Source organism: Pteropus vampyrus, unplaced genomic scaffold (assembly GCF_000151845.1).
Source record: "Pteropus vampyrus isolate Shadow unplaced genomic scaffold, Pvam_2.0 Scaffold1, whole genome shotgun sequence".
NCBI lineage: Eukaryota > Metazoa > Chordata > Mammalia > Chiroptera > Pteropodidae > Pteropus > Pteropus vampyrus.
Genome location: NW_011888782.1, coordinates 20,666,911 through 20,683,770, shown reverse-complemented (window position 1 = coordinate 20,683,770; position 16,860 = coordinate 20,666,911). Strand labels below are relative to the sequence as shown.

The 16,860-nt window shown below is 57.1% G+C and overlaps 1 protein-coding gene across 6 annotated transcripts; it reads left to right on the top strand.

Moving 5' to 3' along the window:
* Positions 1 to 505: 505 nt before the first annotated feature.
* PLCD1 (phospholipase C delta 1) lies at positions 506 to 16,529 on the top strand. Of its 6 annotated transcripts, XM_023537502.1 has the most exons (16): positions 6,396 to 6,432; positions 6,729 to 6,794; positions 7,777 to 7,941; positions 10,989 to 11,217; positions 12,341 to 12,470; positions 12,572 to 12,803; positions 13,420 to 13,621; positions 13,738 to 13,882; positions 13,962 to 14,111; positions 14,205 to 14,363; positions 14,610 to 14,769; positions 14,898 to 15,014; positions 15,391 to 15,569; positions 15,664 to 15,796; positions 15,873 to 16,022; positions 16,172 to 16,529. In XM_023537502.1, the coding sequence occupies exons 1-16, from the start codon at positions 6,411 to 6,413 to the stop codon at positions 16,255 to 16,257; spliced, it is 2,325 nt and encodes a 774-aa protein (XP_023393270.1). In that variant the 5' UTR covers positions 6,396 to 6,410; the 3' UTR covers positions 16,258 to 16,529. The 6 variants fall into 6 exon arrangements, 5 of the variants coding, with proteins under 5 accessions (XP_011363292.1, XP_011363522.1, XP_011363373.1 ...); XM_011364990.2 differs by lacking the exons at positions 6,396 to 6,432; positions 6,729 to 6,794 and adding an exon at positions 506 to 661; XM_011365220.2 differs by lacking the exons at positions 6,396 to 6,432; positions 6,729 to 6,794 and adding an exon at positions 4,701 to 5,128.
* Positions 16,530 to 16,860: the final 331 nt, after the last annotated feature.

Below are 16,860 nucleotides of genomic sequence, written 5' to 3'. Positions count from 1 at the left end.
AACTTCCCAGCGAGAGGGGAGGGGACTCTCCTCTGGACAAAGTCCAGGCATTCCTCTCTGAGGACCTCACAACCCATGCACCCATTTTGCAGATTGGAAAGCAGACCTTCGGGGAGCCGCTGCTGGACGCCTGGACGCCTGGACGCCTGGATGCCTGGACGCGGAAGCTCCCTTTCGCAGGAGCCCGGCTGGGCGTCGGACGTTAGACTGTCCCTTCCCCAGGATGACACCAAATTCTTTGGAGCATCACCCTGACCCCAGCGAGGCGCCCACAGGCAGGGCGTGGGGCCGGGCCGCCGGCGGTAATGACAGGGCCAGCGGCCTGTGGGTGGCAGGAGCGGAGGAAGCGGGCGGGATCGGCTATTTCTGGCCTTGGCTCGCCTACCCGCCAGCGGCCAGAGTTAGGCGGGCTTCCCAGTCCCATCTCTGCCCTCCCTCCCCGATCCCTAGGAGGGGGCGGGGAGAGACGCGGGTTGGTGGACCCGGGGGGCGGGTCCACCTTCGGCCTCCTCCCACCACAGTCCATTCGGGTCTCCACAGCGCTGGGCTCGGACCCGAGACCGCCGGCGCTGTTACCGCGCACGTGTGTCCCGCAGCGCCCGGCTCCCGCCGCGCAGCCCGTCGGGCATGGACTCGGGCCGGGACTTCTTGACCCTGCACGGTGAGTGCCGGGCTGGCGCGCGGGGAGTCCCTGCGTGGGTCTACCCCGCAGAAAGCCGTTCCCTTCTCTGGGCGGAAGACCCCCAACTCCTTCATCCGCCGTCCGCCTCGCCCCGCCCCGGGCCCGCCCTTCGCCCTTTTGTCGCAAAGGGGAAATCTCAGCCCAGGACTAGGGGTGGGACTGCCCAGCACAACCCTCGTCATTTCCAGGCTTGTCCCCCAGATCGGACCGGGGGAGAGGGGAAGAGTGTGGGTCTGAAGACTTTCTTGAAGACTCCTTCCTGGTTCCCCCGGCTTAGGGGACTCCTCCTTATTCTGGTCACGGAAGACTGGGCTCCATTGTCCAGCGCGCACGGAGGGGCCAAGGAGGGAAGGAACCAACATCCACGAGTAACCGAGTTCTCCCCGCCCCGCCCCGCCTGGACAGGCGCCCCAAAGCTCAAGCGTGCCTGGACCGCGTCGGGCCGCGTGGGTGTGGCGGGGTGGGGATTTGGGGTGGGACGAGGAGATGTGCAAGATTGGCGGAGGTCGGGCAGTGCTGCCGTAACTGCTGCCCCGCGCAGAAATCGTAGTCAGCGATGCCCAGGCTGGGAGGAGCAGCCCTTTGCTCCCCATCTGCGCACCCTCCTGGCCGGACAGGGCCAAGTCTCAGCTCGAAATGCCTGCAGCTCCACCCTTGGTCCTGCGGAGCTCTTGTCTCCCCCGACCTGGGAACAGAGTCAGAGCCAGCTCCTTGCCCTAACGCTGTCCTTCCAGGATGAAGATCTGGCTGGATAGGACCCCCAACCTGGACCTGGCATCTTTTTGCTCCAGCCTGGGGACTCAGCCACTCTTAGGGAACCTTTATCCTCTTGTCTCCCAGATCATCTGTCAGCTCAGCACACCCTGCCCCTTCCACACCAATCACTGCTAAACCATATCTCCCTCTATTTTCTACTACCCTTGGAGTCGGAGACTTTAGTGCCTACCACCTATCCTTCTAAAGTGTACATGGAGATAATAGTTGGTTAAGAGAAAGTCAGAGCCCTCCAGCTAGCCACTAGAAAGCCCTAGAATTCAGGGAGACCCAGAGATGTTCTTATCAGCCAGTCCGCAGTCTATCTTGTTTCACAGTTGGCCCAGAGAGACCTTGTTCAGTGCACAGAGCTGTTATCCTCATACCAGCAGCCCGGGCTCCTCAAAGCAACCTTGTCGAGCTGGGTCATGGGATCCTCTCTCCTTCCAATGCTCCCTCTTCTCTCCTGAGGCCAGAGGTGTCCTTAATGCTCCTGCCAACCTGACAGGAAGGGAGACTAGGCATCTCAGAGAACCACAGTGGAGACCTCTCCTTTCTCTCTCATCATCCCTAGCTAGTGCTGTCTACCCTGCACACTGCCACCTCTTCCGTGCCTGCCTCACACTCAGACCTCCTAACAGCCCTCTGGTCACCTCTGGCACGGCTGCGGCCTCAGCTCATGTTGGAATGGACTCCATCCTCAGGGATCTGTCTTTGTTTAGTCTCTCTACCCTGGTATCTTCCTTAGAGAGGAAGCTGCATTGGAGGCTTGGCCAGAGCCTCCCAGTCCTGTGACACGGACTTGGCCACCTTGGCCCATCTTGTTTGAGACCTGCCTCCCAAATGCCTGACTCTGTCCAGCCCTTCCTGCAGGGCTGGCATGAACACTACGACTTCAAGCTGTTTTCCTGAAGTCCCTGCCACTTCTAGCTCATCATCCAAAATTACCTCCCTTGACTGCCTTTTGTCCCTCCTGCAAACTAGATGGGGTAGCAAGAACCTTTCAAGGAGAACTGGTGGGGGGGGGGGGTGGTCACTGTGCCCTGTGCTGTACCAGGTTGTTTACACTTTCATCGGAGAGTAGGCACCCCTTTCATATTGGGCAGGAAGGCCCCCCTCTATTGGCCTGAGGGGCTAGGGGCCCACCTAGATATGAAATGTCCCTTTTGTCCTTGTCCCCAGATGCATGCAGAGGCAGGATAGTATACAGGCATGGATTCTGGGCAAACTACTTGAAGTCAAGTCTTGGTTTTTTTCATCTTAGACAAATCTCTTGATTTTGTGTGCCTAGTTTCCTCATCTGTAAATGAGGGATAAGAATGCTACCTACCTCATAGGGTTGCTATGAGGATTGAATGAGGTAATACCTATAAGGCAATTAGAACAGTGCCTGGTACCCAGCAGGTGCTATGTTGCTGCAGGAGGCCCACGCCCTAAGTGACCATGCTCTGTGAGTTGCCGTCTAGTTCTTTGGGAGAGGAGGGGGCACCATAAGAGGGTCTGTAGCCAGGAAAAATATCAGAACTGGGCTCAGGATTCAAGGGGCTCCTTTCCAAGTCCCTGAAGCCCTCAAAATGATGTTCCTGCCCCCCAGCCTCTCATTTCCTCTGCTTTCTCCATTCTGGTCAGGCCATACTGGCTTCTTGAGCAGGTCCCCAGATGCCTTTGAACGCCATTACTTCCCAGGGTCCTGTCCTCACTGAACACATCTACCCTCCACTAACTTTTTCTACACCTGATCCCTCCTGCTAGGCTCTAAGAACTGACATTTGTAAACGTGGAAGGCGGGTTCAGGCCTGACTTCATCTTGGCCCCCGGAGACCTGGGCTCCAGTTATACCTTTGTCTCTACTTATGTTGTGACTCTGGGCAAATCCCTTTGCCTCTCTGGGTCTGTATTCTCGCCCATGGGATCTCAATACCCATTTCACGGAAGATGTTGTGAAGATAAAGCACTGATGGGCATAGGAGCTACAGTTTGGCTAAAAGCCAATACCCCCAAGAGTAATGTTTCCAGAACTATCGTAGCAAGTTGGGGTGGCCAGCCCCCTCCTCACCTCAATGATGTTTCAAAGCTCTGTTCCTGGGGTTACCGATCCACACTAAACAGTAACTTTTTTGTGCTATAGGCCACTTTGGCAGTTAGGTAAAGCCTGTGGACTCCTTCTCAGGATCGTGTTTTTAAATGCATAAAATAAAATACATAAGGATTCAAAGGAAGCAAGTTATATTGACATGTGATTCTTGGTCTTCCAGTTAAAAACCCTTGCATGGTTTCTCTAAAACAGAAGTTCTCCTTATCCTGGGCTCCCCTCCCGGTTTCCAAGTAAATAACGACTTGTCTGTGCCCATATTTCAGCTCATCTACACTAACACACGTTCTTATGATTTATTCTTTGTGGTGTGACTTTAGGCAAGTCACTCCGCGCTTCGGAGTGCTTGTCTGTTTTAATAACTGGCTTTGCCAGTGACTCACTGTCAACGCTGGTGACTGGAGCCGAAGCGAGGTGAATGGAAGGACTATTATTCAGAGGCAGGGAGTAAAAGAGAGGAGTGAGTCAGGCCTGGAGTGGGTGGTGTCCTGACCTTGGCACACAGTAGGGGCTCAATAAATAATTGCTGGGCGAATGAAAGGAAAGTTGTAACTTACATGAAAGGTCCCACTGTTCCCCAGCACACTGGCAGCACAGTTTCGTATAAAGTTGCAGTCGTCCTCTCTATTTATCAAAGCAAGCCTGCGTTAATGGACTCATTTTAAGATGAGCATTTTTTTCAAGAATTCCATTCGCAATCGGAACGTTGGCGATTACCCCACTCTTCGAGAAGGAAACGGGTCTGCCTGAGGTTCGCAAGTGAGGCAACAGCCAGCTAAGTCACAGTGAATTCGTTCAGTAACTTTGGTAAAATATTTGGCGAGCTCGGTGGTCTGGCACGCCGCTAGACCCTGCAGCCCAGGCCGCGGCCCTTCTGGGCGCCTCTCCTCAGCTCGGTCTTGCCCTGCGGTTGCATCCTCTGCCAGGCGCCCAGCTGGTGTTTAGAAGCGCGGCTCAGACTCTGCCCCCTGGCAGGACTCCGCCCCCGCACCGCCTCTAAAGTTGAGGTTCCGCCCCCTTCCGCCGAACGCAGCCTTTCCAGTGCAGGGCCTTCTCGGGGTTCGGCCCCTGGGCCCTGGCTGCGCTCCGGGTCGGCTCCTGGGTATGGCTCTACCTCCATGTCATCTCCCAGCCCCGGCTTCTCTCCCCCCTCTACCTTGCTTTGGCTCTGGCTCTACCCTCGATCCGCTTTCTGGGCTTTGGCTTTCGTCACTGATCTTCCTGGATTATGGATTTGTCCCACTCCATCTCCCGGTCCTGGCTCCTCCTCCGGGGCGCCCCGCCTGGATTCCGCTCTCCCCCCACCTCCACCGGTATCTGTCTCGCCCCTCTGGGTCTGGCTCCGCCCCTTCCAGCCCAGATTTCCCTCGCCCGGCTTCTAGGGCCGAGACCCCGCCCCTCCAGGCTTGGTCTCCACGCCTGTTCCCCGCCTTGGAAGGCTTCTGGATGCTGCAGCATTGTCCCGAGCCAGGCTCGGCGGGTGGCAGGGGCACTACGGAGCATTATGCAGTTCTTGGGGGGCCGGAGGCGGAGCCGCTCCAGAGAGCTCTACCTGCAGGAGCAGAGCCTCCGGGTGGCGGCGCTCAATGGGCGGAGGCTGGGTAAGGGACGCACGGGGCACCAAGATCTCCAGAGACTGGGATGTCAGCTGGGGCAGGACGCAGATTGAATGTTCCTGAGCTCTGGGTCCTGCCTTCCATTCTTTGATTGGACCTGTTTAGTGCTTCTGTGAGTGTATGACCTACTGTGGGACTGTGTTTGCAGGGGTGGTATGTGGGGTGAGTACTGGGGGAATTTGTTATCCCTTCTCCTGGTCTACCTCCGCCCTTCAAAGGCTCCCTGCCCCTTGCCACCCCTAACTCTCCTGTTTACAGGTTTACAAGCTACCACTGGGTATGTGGCCCAGTGTGTAACTGGTATGACCCAATGAGATGATCTGCAGGGTAATGCGTGGTCCACTGTGATCCTGTGCACTGTGGGTGACAGATGGGACAGTGAGTCACCCAGATGACTGGGTTCTGTCATGTGATGGTGTGTGTGTTATGTAGATTTTCTGATGTTACTCTCTGTGGCAGTGTGCTTCTGAGTGGTGGCTGCATAAGGTAATGTTTCTGAGTACTTACCTGTGGGCGGGCTTCTGAGTCCTAACTCCACCATGGAACTTCCTTGAGCCTCAATTTCCTCATCTGTAAAATGGGAATAATGATGGTGCCTTCCTTATAGGGTTGTCGGAGAGATTAAATACATGTGCTAAGAACAGTATCTTACTCAAATCCTAACTATTATTATGGTGGATGCGATTATCATTATTATGATGATGTTCTGGCACTGTATGTTGTGTGGCTGTGTGTGACTCCATGTAACAATGTGTACCACTCTGTGTGGCTCATTGTCTCTTCGAGGTTATGTGTGGCAGTGTGTGACTGAATGTGGTGGTGTGGTGAGCGTGACTTTCTCTCTCTATACCTGTGTATTGCTGTGGGTTCCAGGCCTAGTTGTCTCCATTATGCATCATGCTGGGTACATGGACCAGACTCCTGACACTTCCCACTCCCAGCCTCTTGTTAGCACCTGCAGCACCCTTCGCATTCTTTCCACGGGCCCCTCACCACCGCCCTTCCACAGGAAAGTGGGGCTGGTCGAGGGACTCTCATAGACACTTTCTGGGTTGTGCAGCAGGCAGCCCAGAGGCCTCAGAAACAATAGGACCTCAAACGAGGCTTGGACATAGAGGTGCCTGCCCAGGTTTCCCAGTGGCCCAGAGGGCAGCGGTTATCAAGCCCCCCTTGGGACAGAGGTCCGTGTTCCGGAAGTCATGTCGGCAGCCAGTGGACTTATCTCTGCCTCACCGCAGATAGAGCCACAGACTGGCTCCAGGACAGGATGAACATGTCATCTCCTCATGGTATTTTCCAGAAGCAGAGGATGGGGCTCGCCTTCTACTTTCCAACCCCCTCCCCCATTCCCATCTGTGCTGTGGACAATAGCTTGCCCTAATGGGAGTGGGGTGTAGGCCAAGGGTAAGAGGTCCCTCTCAGTTGCACCTCTACCTCAGAAAGAACCATAGAATCCCCAGCAGAGGCTGAGGTGACTCTCCTCTGGCAGGCTGGGGACTCTTTCCCACTTCCTCTTGTCTTGAGCCCTACAGACACAGCCAACAAACAGTTTAGGACAGCCTGCAGGAGCCCTGTTCTCTTCTAGGCTTCCCCTGGGGCTTCACTCAGGCAGAGGGGTCTCCTGGAAGTAGTGGAGAGACTTGGGACAAAGGCGAGGGAAGATCACACCAGAATGTCACCTCTGACTAAGGAGGCCCGGAGATGTCCCCTCCAGCACTGTTCTCACCCAGTAGCAGATGGCAGAACAGAGGCGCAGAGAGGGAAGGGAGTTGCCTAAAGCGGTGGGGGTGTGTGTGTGTGGGGGGGGGGGCGTGTTAGCACTGGGCTCTGTCCCCACTGGAGGCAGGAGATTGGGGAGGGAAAAAGAGGATGTGGGTGGCTGAGGCTTAAGGAAGTGGTACAGAAGGGTCTGTAGGTCTTGTGGGTGTGTGGGGTTGGCTGGGGAGTGAAGCGGACACGGTTAAAGTAGGAGAGGCTATAAAGGGCTGGAGATCTGAGCTAGAAAATAAAAACTTATAGGCCTAGGCACAGGCCCCCCAGACTGCACCCACATGGTCTCTGACACCACCACTCTGCTTGAACAGAAGGGCAGACATTGCTGAGGCCACGCAGTTTTTATTTCGGTGACAGGTGTGAGGTGACATGGCCAGCTGGCTCTGAACAGAGCTGGGTGCCGGACTACATGTGGCTGGGATGATTGCTACAGATACAGATCTAGATATAGATACAGATATAGGCGATACATACAGATGCAGATATAGATGTATCTCTCTCTACATTACAATGATGGGTCATTAAGTGTGACCAGGAGGGGCCCACCTCGTCTTTCAGAGCCAGGCCACTTTCTAGGGGTCTGATCCCCCAAGGATCAGGTGTTCTTAGATTAGCTGACCTCCCTTTATCCATTCAACCGTGGGTGACTAGTTACATTGTGGCCTTGAGTGGGTAAGTGTCTAAGGTATACATAGCCTTAGCTGGCAATCAGAGATGACTTTGTGGTGGAGGCAAAGAGCTGAGGATGAGGATGATGAAAAGTGGGCTCTGGAAGGGTCCAGAAGTGGGTGTGGCTAGTGTAGGGTCTGGAGTAACAAGGACAATGGAGGAGGTGGCATCTTACCAGCTCTGACCCCTAGGCCTACAGGATGACGAGGACCTACAGGCTCTGCTGAAGGGCAGCCAGCTTCTGAAGGTGAAGTCCAACTCATGGCGGAGAGAGCGCTTCTACAAGCTGCAGGAGGACTGCAAGACCATCTGGCAGGAGTCTCGCAAGGTCATGCGGACCCCAGAGTCCCAGCTATGTGAGTGCCCCGGGGCTACAGGGTAGGAGGCAGAGTATGTCACCCCTGCTTCGATGGGGACACTGATGCTGGCTGGGGGGTGGAGGTCCACCATGAATCAGGACCACAAATTGGGAAGCAGGCTCAGAATTAGGGAGGGAGTTGAACGGTGCTGGGGAAATTCACAGGTGTGTCTGCCCAGGTCATTGTGGGAGGGAGAGAAATTGGGCAAACTAGGACTCCAGGCGTGGTGAGGGCAAAAGCCAGCCCAGTGTCTGGGGACAGATAAGGCTCTTCTGAATATGAGTGGCCAGGATATGAGGTGGGACTGCAGGAGGTGGCCCTTTGCTGGGGTTGGGGCCATAGCAGGGAGGTTGTGCCAGAGCAGGGCTAGGACCGAAGAGAGAGGCCTCAGCTGGGTAGCTCCCTAGAGGGTGTGGGCCTGAGGGTTTTCCAGAAGCTTCGGAAAGGGTCCAGGAATCCTGCAAATGGAGAGTGTTCCCTACAAGGCCTTCTGGAGAAAGCTTTGCTGACCGTCCCCCTTAACCTAAGAATACCCTAAAAATTCTGTCAGATGAGAGGTCTACCCTGCACCTCCACTTGGTGGGAGAATTTCAAACCAATGTTATCCAAGAGAACTTCCTGCGTCGGTGGAAATGTTCTGTATCTGTGCTATCTGACACAGGTGCCACTAGCCACCTGTGGCCATTGAGCGCTTGAAATGTGGCTAGTGTGACTGAGGAACTGAACTCTTAATTTTATTGAATTTTAATGAATTTATATTTAAGTCTCCACATGTATCTGGTGGCTGTTGTATTGGGCAGTGCAGAGAGACCATTGCAGCTGGGTTTTACACAGCCCAGACTCCTGGAAATCCCCCTGCCCTTGGCCATTGAGGGGCAGGCAGGCCAGCCCACCGGAAGCTCCGTAGGGAATGAAACCAAACAAAGGAGGGGTCTGCCAGGCCTTGGAACACTGAGAAGGTATGACCTGCTGGCCTGTGGAAGAGGCGAGGCAGGACAGGAGCAGGGGCAGATGGGAAGAGCAGGGCGGGAGCCTTGGGGCTACAGGCTGTGGGAAGTTTCTGAGCAAAGGAGGGCGGGGTCAGAGGGGATGGAGTCTGAAGTGCTCTCAAAACGCCATCCTCAGCACATGTCTGCCACATAGCGTAGGGGTGACCCTGACCTTGCCTCTGTGGTACCAGCCAGGCTTCTTCACAGGCATGGAGTTTCCTGTTAGATGCTGGCCGGTGGTGGCATGGTGGGAAGCGGGTATCTTACACTCTGAGCCCTGGGGATTCCTGGGAGCCCACTGGCCAACCAGTACATATGCATGGTTACCCAGGTGTGCCCAGTACCTGCAGGGGCTGGGCATGGGGCAGTAGCATGATAGAGACTCAGGTCTTTCTAGACCTGCACTGGCAAGGTGAGACCCTCATACTGGTACAGCTGTGAGCGCAAGGGCGGGAAGATCTGGTGTGAGCAAAGGTGCAGAGGTGAGAACGAGGAAGGCACAGGAGTGAGGGGCCTGCACCCTGACAGGAGCGGCTGCAGCGGTGACAGGTCCGGGGCTGGACATCAGGTGTGGTCAGGTGAGGACCGTGGCCAGAAGAGGCTCTCTTCCATGCCAGGGCCACCGATACAGGCCTTGGGATGAGTTTGCCTCTTGGCTGTGTCCCTTCTCTAGGCAAGTGAGACTGCTTTCCGTCAGGGAATCTGACGCCAGGTGAGGGAGGAGTGGAGCAGCCCCCTACCCCCACTCTTCTCTGCCTCTGCTCCCTGATGTCTAAGTCTCCCCTGATCCTGCCACTACTAGCCCCTGCCTTGAGTCTGATTCCCAGAGGCGGACGAGGCATTATCAGCATCAAAGGCATCTGGACTTTCTCGTTGGTGTGGGTGGGGGTGCTGGCCCAGGAGCTCCATGGCGCAGGCTTCCTGTTCTCACTCCCAGCCTGGGTCAGCTGCAGCTGCTGTGGGGCCTAGTGGGGCACAGGAGGCTGTGGACAGAGGGATTAAGCAGGGATATCCCCGGTTCCCTATATGGCCCAGGGCTCACGTGTCCTACTCCTCAGAGCCTGCTGCCCGGGCTGGGCACATGGCACCTGCAGGTGGCTGGGAGGCCCTGGGGCATTCAGGGTGTGGGTAGGCACCAGAAGGAACAGGTGGGCTTTTAGCCAGAGTTAGTCTGGGACACAGGACAGATGGATGTGGATGGCTCAGAAAGGGGGTGGGGAGGACACAGAGCCTGGACCCTGATGCTGAGAGGCCCAGCATGAGCCCAGCTGGTGGGACTGGCTCCGGGCCAGGCCAGGGAAGACACATTGCGGGTGAGGGAGGGTAGGTAGGGCCTTGCTGCTCCCCGAAGCTTGGAAGGCAGAGCCTTCCTCCTGGTTCCCAAGGGTAGAATGATGTAATCTCTCCCCAAAGGGCACCCCTCCAGTCTGCCTCTTGGGACCCTGGAGGAACAGAGCCTGCCTGCACTCTCCTTGCCAGGAGGACACATACAGATAGACACAGAGCAAAGCCCTCTCAACCCTCTGACACAAGCACTTCTCCTGCTGTCTTTGGCCCTCTGCTCTCATACCCCGAGGCCGGGGCTGACCGAGGGCCTGGAGGCTCTCTAGGCTGTCTGAGGGGAGGATGAGTCCAAAGTCAATTATGTTCTAGAGGGTGTGTGACCTCTGTGTCACAGGCCCCTGTGCTCCCCCATCTGTCTAAGAGCCTTGCCCGGCCCCAGTTCTCCCAGCGGCCTTGTTCCCTACAGCACAGAAAGAGTGGGCCTGGGGTCCCAGGCACTCTTCCCGCCCTAAAGTCATTCCCCTGGCCATGTTTCCACTCTGCGCGTTAAGCCGTGTCTCACATTCCTTCTCCCCCTCAGTCTCTGTCTTCCTCTTTTCGCGCCCCTTGTCTTTCCTTCTGCCTCATCCTTTCTTTCTGGATGGAGGCCTGAGCTCCAGCCCCGGCTCTGTCTCTAAGCTGTGCGCCCTTACACCGTGGCCTCGGCCATGCCGGGGGCAGGGCTCGGCCTCACGCCTCTCTCTGCCTGACCGCCCCATCCCCTTCTTACAGTCTCCATAGAGGACATTCAGGAGGTACGGATGGGACACCGCACCGAGGGCCTGGAGAAGTTTGCCCGTGACGTGCCCGAGGACCGCTGCTTCTCCATTGTCTTTAAGGACCAGCGAAACACACTAGACCTCATCGCCCCATCGCCAGCAGATGCCCAGCACTGGGTGCAGGGTCTGCGCAAGATTATCCACCACTCGGGCTCCATGGACCAGCGACAGAAGCTGCAGCAGTATCCTTCTGAGGGCAGTGGGTCCAGGCCCAGCCTGCAGATACTGGCTGTTGTTGTCCCCAGGGCAGCCTTGGTATGGCAGATACCCAGCTTGGACCATCATACCCAAATACCACAGCCTGGGTGAATTGAACAACAGAAATTAATTTTCTCACAGTTCTGGAGGCAGGATGCCGGTGGGGTTGGGCTCTGGCGAGAGCTCTCTTCCTGGTTTTTGCATGGCTGCTGTGTCACTGCGTCCTCACATGGCAGAGAGAGACTGAGCCAGAGACAGACAACAAGCTCTCTGGTTTCTTCTTATAAGGGCACTAATTCCATCATGAGGGCCCCACCTCATGACCTCATCTAAACCTCCCAGAAGGCCTCATCTCCAAACACCATCGTATTGTGGGTTAGGACTTCAACATGTGAATTTTAGGGGAACACAATTCAGCCGTAGGAGGGAAGCAGAGGAGGTACCTGGAATACTCTTTGGTTCACTCTGACCCAAGGACAGACAACTATGCAGCCCCCGCTGCTGTCCCCTCTTCCCATCTGTAACCAGCCTGGAATTGGGAGGCTGAGGGGAGAGAGAGTAGAGGTAAGCGGCGGGGGCCTAAGTGCCCCAATCATGACAACGTGATCCAGGCTTTGTTTTTGCATAGGATGTCCCCACCTTCTGATCAGTGGCTTGGAATTCGCTGTTTCCTGTAAAATAAGCCTCAACTGCTTTAGTCAAGTTGACTAACAATTATGTATTGAAAACCAGAGTGACACCTTGAAACGTTAACAGTAGTTATCCCTGGGTCTATGGGTGATTTGTTTGTTTATCTATTTTCTAAATTGTCTGTAATGAACCCTTTTGTAGAAAGAAATGTGTGTGTGTGTTTAATTTGTAAGGGTTCAAAGTCAACAAATAGGAAAAAGACCTCATACTAGGTAGGATATAACATTTCCTCTCAAGAGGCCACCAGGTCTTGCCCCTGAAAGTCGGCTATGCAGCAAGTCAGGCTTGCAGGGAGCTGTGCCTACAGGTGGCCTCAGTCCACCTGGACCTACCGTTGACACTGGGCTTGAACCCTGGCTCTGGCTGGGACCCTGGGGATACCACGGCTCCCGGGTTCTTTCCTAACTTCTTGCCCAGCTGGATTCACTCCTGCTTGCGAAAAGCTGACAAAAACAAGGACAACAAGATGAGCTTCAAGGAGCTGCAGAATTTCCTGAAGGAGCTCAACATCCGGGTGGACGACAGCTATGCCCGGAAGATCTTCAGGGTGAGGCAGAAGTGAGGGCCAGGTCTGCCTGGCAGTGGGGTCCCCGTCCCTAGCCCAGGGCCTGTTCTGAGCCTGCCCACTTGGCTGTCCTGGCTTTGCAGGAATGTGACCACTCCCAGACAGACTCCCTAGAGGATGAAGAGATTGAGGCCTTCTACAAGATGCTGACCCAGCGAGAGGAGATCGATCAAACCTTTGCTGAGGCCGCAGGCTCGGAGGAGACCCTGTCGGTGGATCAGTTAGTGACATTTCTGCAGCATCAGCAACGGGAGGAGGCGGCGGGACCTGCACTGGCCCTCTCCCTCATTGAGCGCTACGAGCCCAGCGAGACTGGTGAGGGCCTGGCCAGGGCCTGCACCCTGCAGCCCCCAGGACTACACTGGGCTGAGAGACCCCCGGGGAGACTGTGGCCCTCGACTAGGGAGCTGCAGGGACGGGGATACCGCAGCCAGCCCCAGGCCTCCTGGGCCGTATTTGCCTACCCCATGAAAGCAGGCTGATGGGAAGCGGGGCTCCAGCATCACTACACGCCTCGGTTCCTCCTTCAGGGGGTTTTGAGGACCCCTCCCCCAGGGAACAGAGAGGAAGCTGGAAAAGCAGGTTTTTCCTGCTTCCTTTTTGTGCCCATCCTGGGCCCAGCTTTGAGACAGGATGGGACCCTGTTCTAGAGGGGGCTCCAGTCTGGAGGCATAGAGGAGATGAGGGACTGTCCTCAAGGGGCCTCACAGTGTGGGGGACAGGAGAGGAAGGGACAGGGCTCCACTCTGGGGTAGCCACAGTCTGGTGGAGAGACTCAAACTTACCCTCTTCCAAGAGATAGTAGGACGAGCTCAGGACCAGGAAGCAGAGGGCCTGGGGGCTCTTGCGCCAGGAGCAGTGGCGCCCCGGGACCCCAGGAGGTGGCTGGCCAACGGAAGGCTCTGACTGGCACCTCTGTCCACCCTCCCAGCCAAGGCGCAGCGGCAGATGACCAAGGACGGCTTCCTCATGTACCTGCTGTCTGCCGATGGCAGTGCCTTCAGCCTGGCGCACCGGCGGGTGTACCAGGATATGGGCCAGCCGCTCAGCCACTACCTGGTATCTTCCTCACACAACACCTACCTGCTCGAAGACCAGCTCACCGGGCCCAGCAGCACCGAAGCCTACATCCGGTGGGGCCACGGGTGGTGGTGGGGGGCGGGGGGCCTGGGCAGGGAGCTGGGCGAGGAGCTCTGGGCCAGGTAGGGGCAGGACCAGAGGGTCCTAGCACCACCACCCCTCCCTGCAGGGCGCTGTGCAAAGGCTGCCGCTGCTTGGAGCTTGACTGCTGGGATGGGCCCAACCAGGAGCCTGTCATCTACCATGGCTACACTTTCACCTCCAAGATCCTCTTCTGCGACGTGCTCAGGGCTATCCGGGACTACGCCTTCAAGGTGGCCACACCCCAGGGGTCGGGGTGGAGGAGGATGCTAGGGGCATCCAACCCCTCCTAATCTGCCCTTGGGCCTCCAGGTGTCCCCCTACCCTGTCATCCTGTCCCTGGAGAACCACTGCAGCCTGGAGCAGCAGCGCGTGATGGCGCGACACCTGCATGCTACCCTGGGCCCCATGCTGTTGGACCGGCCACTGGATGGGGTCACCACCAGCCTGCCTTCCCCCGAGGTGCCCGGTGGGGAAGGGGCTGCCCAGGGGAGAGGGCAGGGGCACTGGCTGGGCGGCCACCTTAGTCTTGACTAGCTTTTCCTCCACCCTTAGCAACTGAAGGGGAAGATCTTGCTGAAGGGGAAGAAGCTTGGGGGTCTCCTGCCCCCCGGAGGGGAAGGTGGCCCTGAGGCCACTGTCGTGTCAGATGAAGACGAGGCTGCGGAGATGGAAGATGAGGCAGTGAGGAGCCGAGTGCAGCACAAGCCCAGGGTTCGAGGGGAAGCTGTGGGTGGGGGTGGGGGAGGGGCAGCCCTGGGGCCCTCCCCCATCACTCCCCATCACCCGGTGGGATGTTTGCCTTGTCTCAGTTCTCTGTGGCTGCCACTCAGACCCTCTGCCCCCCTCTCTCTCTGTCTGTCTCCCTCTCTCTGTCTCTCTGTGTCTGGGTTTCTGGTTCTCTCAGTGCCCACCTGCCCCAACCTCTGACTCTAACCCGGGCCTCCCCATGGCCCCCAGGAGGACAAGATCAGGCTAGTGAAGGAGCTCTCCGATATGGTCATTTACTGCAAGAGTGTCCACTTTCGGGGCTTCTCCAGCCCTGGCAGCCCAGGGCAGGCTTTCTATGAGATGGTGTCCTTCTCCGAGAACCGTGTCCTCCGACTACTCCAAGAGTCAGGTGAGGCCAGGCCCGGCTCCCACCGCCCTGGACAGTCAGCACCCCCTGCTCTTACCAGGAGGGCTGGTGGGGAGGGGCTCACACTCATGTGGGGGCCTCCACGTCTGACCGACCCACACCCTCCTCAGGAAACAGCCTTGTCCGCCACAACGTGAGTCACCTGAGCAGGATCTACCCCGCTGGGTGGAGAACGGACTCTTCCAACTACAGCCCTGTGGAGATGTGGAATGGGGGCTGCCAGATCGGTATGGGCTGGCTGGGGCTGGGAGGAGGCTCAGATGAGGGTTTCAGGCCAGAGGGCCAGGGACCTGGAGCCTCTGGGGACCCAAGCAGGGCCAGACGCAGGATTTATAGGTTTAGGAGCTGGTGATCTCAGTTTAGACTTATCCCCCACTAGATAGTTAGCACACTAGTCCTTTGAATTCTGGCACCAGAAATGGAATGTTAGGTTGGTTTGGTGGGTCAGTTACAGTGGCAGGAGGGCAGTAGGCATCGGAGTGATACTGGACCCTGCTTCTGCCTCACCGGGTGACGCTAAGGCCTCAGGGTACCCAGAGGAGGCTGGACTCTAGGTCCCCAGAGGCCACCTTACAGCCTGTGACTGCTCTGTCCTACCTGTAGTGGCCCTGAACTTCCAGACCCCTGGGCCAGAGATGGACGTGTATCAGGGACGCTTCCAGGACAATGGGGCCTGCGGGTACGTGCTGAAGCCTGCCTTCCTGCGAGACCCCAACTCCACCTTCAACTCACGCGCCCTGGCTCAGGGGCCCTGGTGGACTCGGAAGAGGCTCAATGTCAGGGTACGGCTGGCCACAGGAGGGACAGGAGCCCGTGGGCCTCTCTTCCTCCTTGTCATACTATACATGAATCCTTCCCTCTACCACGTTTTTCTAGATCATCTCAGGACAGCAGCTGCCAAAAGTTAACAAGAATAAGAATTCGATTGTAGACCCCAAGGTGACCGTGGAAATCCACGGTGTGGGCCGGGATGTGGCCAGCCGCCAGACCGCAGTAGTCACCGATAATGGTAAGTGCTGGGCCTAGGCTGGGCCCAGCCTCTGGAGCTGGTGTCCAGGCTGATGACATGGTGCCTGTACCCCTAGGTTTCAACCCACGGTGGGACACGGAGTTTGAGTTCGAGGTGGTGGTGCCTGAGCTGGCCCTTGTGCGCTTCGTGGTCGAGGACTACGACGCCTCCTCCAAGAATGACTTCATTGGCCAAAGCACTATCCCCCTGAACAGCCTCAAGCAGGGTGAGTGTCTGTCGAGGGGAGGGGGCATGGCAAGGTGTGGGGAGGCGGGGCCTGGAACGTCTTGGGCTGGGGTGGCTGTCCCTGGAAGCACCTTCCCCGAGTGACCGAAACTCTCCCTGTCTGCTCCTTCCCGTCTTCTCGCCTGCCAGGATACCGCCATGTCCACCTCTTGTCCAAGAATGGAGACCAGCATCCATCTGCCACCCTCTTTGTGAAGGTGTCCCTCCAGGACTAGGCTTGGGAGCGGACCAGGCCCTCTGTGCACATCTGGGGACAGGGCAGGCGTGGCTGCTCCCAACCTCTCGCTCAGAGCTAGTGGCCCGCGCTGCCTTCGGGTCTAACATACTGTCTGTGCTGCTGCGTCTCCGGGGCCCTAGGAGCTGGTCTGGTCCCTGGGTCTGTCCTCAAGTCTGGCAGGAACAACACTGCAGCCCCCTCTGCCCTCTGCCCAGCCCTAGGTTGAGGGTTTTTATAAAAATCATAAGACCAAGTGCTGTGATCTCTTTACCTGCATGCGAGTTCTCTGTAAAGTGTGCACGTTTGTGTGTCCCTGAACACTGGCACCCCAGCACCCCACTCTCTACCTCCCCACACTCACACTGTACTGAGAGGACCGTCTGTCCCCCCGGACAGGAGGGAACAGCAAGAAACAAACCCCTCCATGGAGGAGGGCATGGAGAGACCACCCCTCGAAGCCCGAGGTAGACCTACTGAGCGATCCAGTCTTAAAAGCCCACATACCACACCTTGTGAGGGCCACAAGCTTTTATTGACCAGGAAGCGGGGGGCGCATTGTGACCCAAAGAGTCTCCTCAGGGGCTCAGGGAGGTGTGGGGGC

Excerpts from the sequence above, each read along its gene's own strand:
- PLCD1 (XM_011365220.2), top strand. The coding sequence starts at position 4,756 with ATGGATTTGTCCCACTCCATCTCCCGGTCCTGGCTCCTCCTCCGGGGC. Across the intron at positions 11,218-12,340 it reads CAGCGACAGAAGCTGCAGCA|CTGGATTCACTCCTGCTTGC; the intron begins GTATCCTTCTGA and ends CTTCTTGCCCAG. Across the intron at positions 15,570-15,663 it reads GGAAGAGGCTCAATGTCAGG|ATCATCTCAGGACAGCAGCT; the intron begins GTACGGCTGGCC and ends ACGTTTTTCTAG.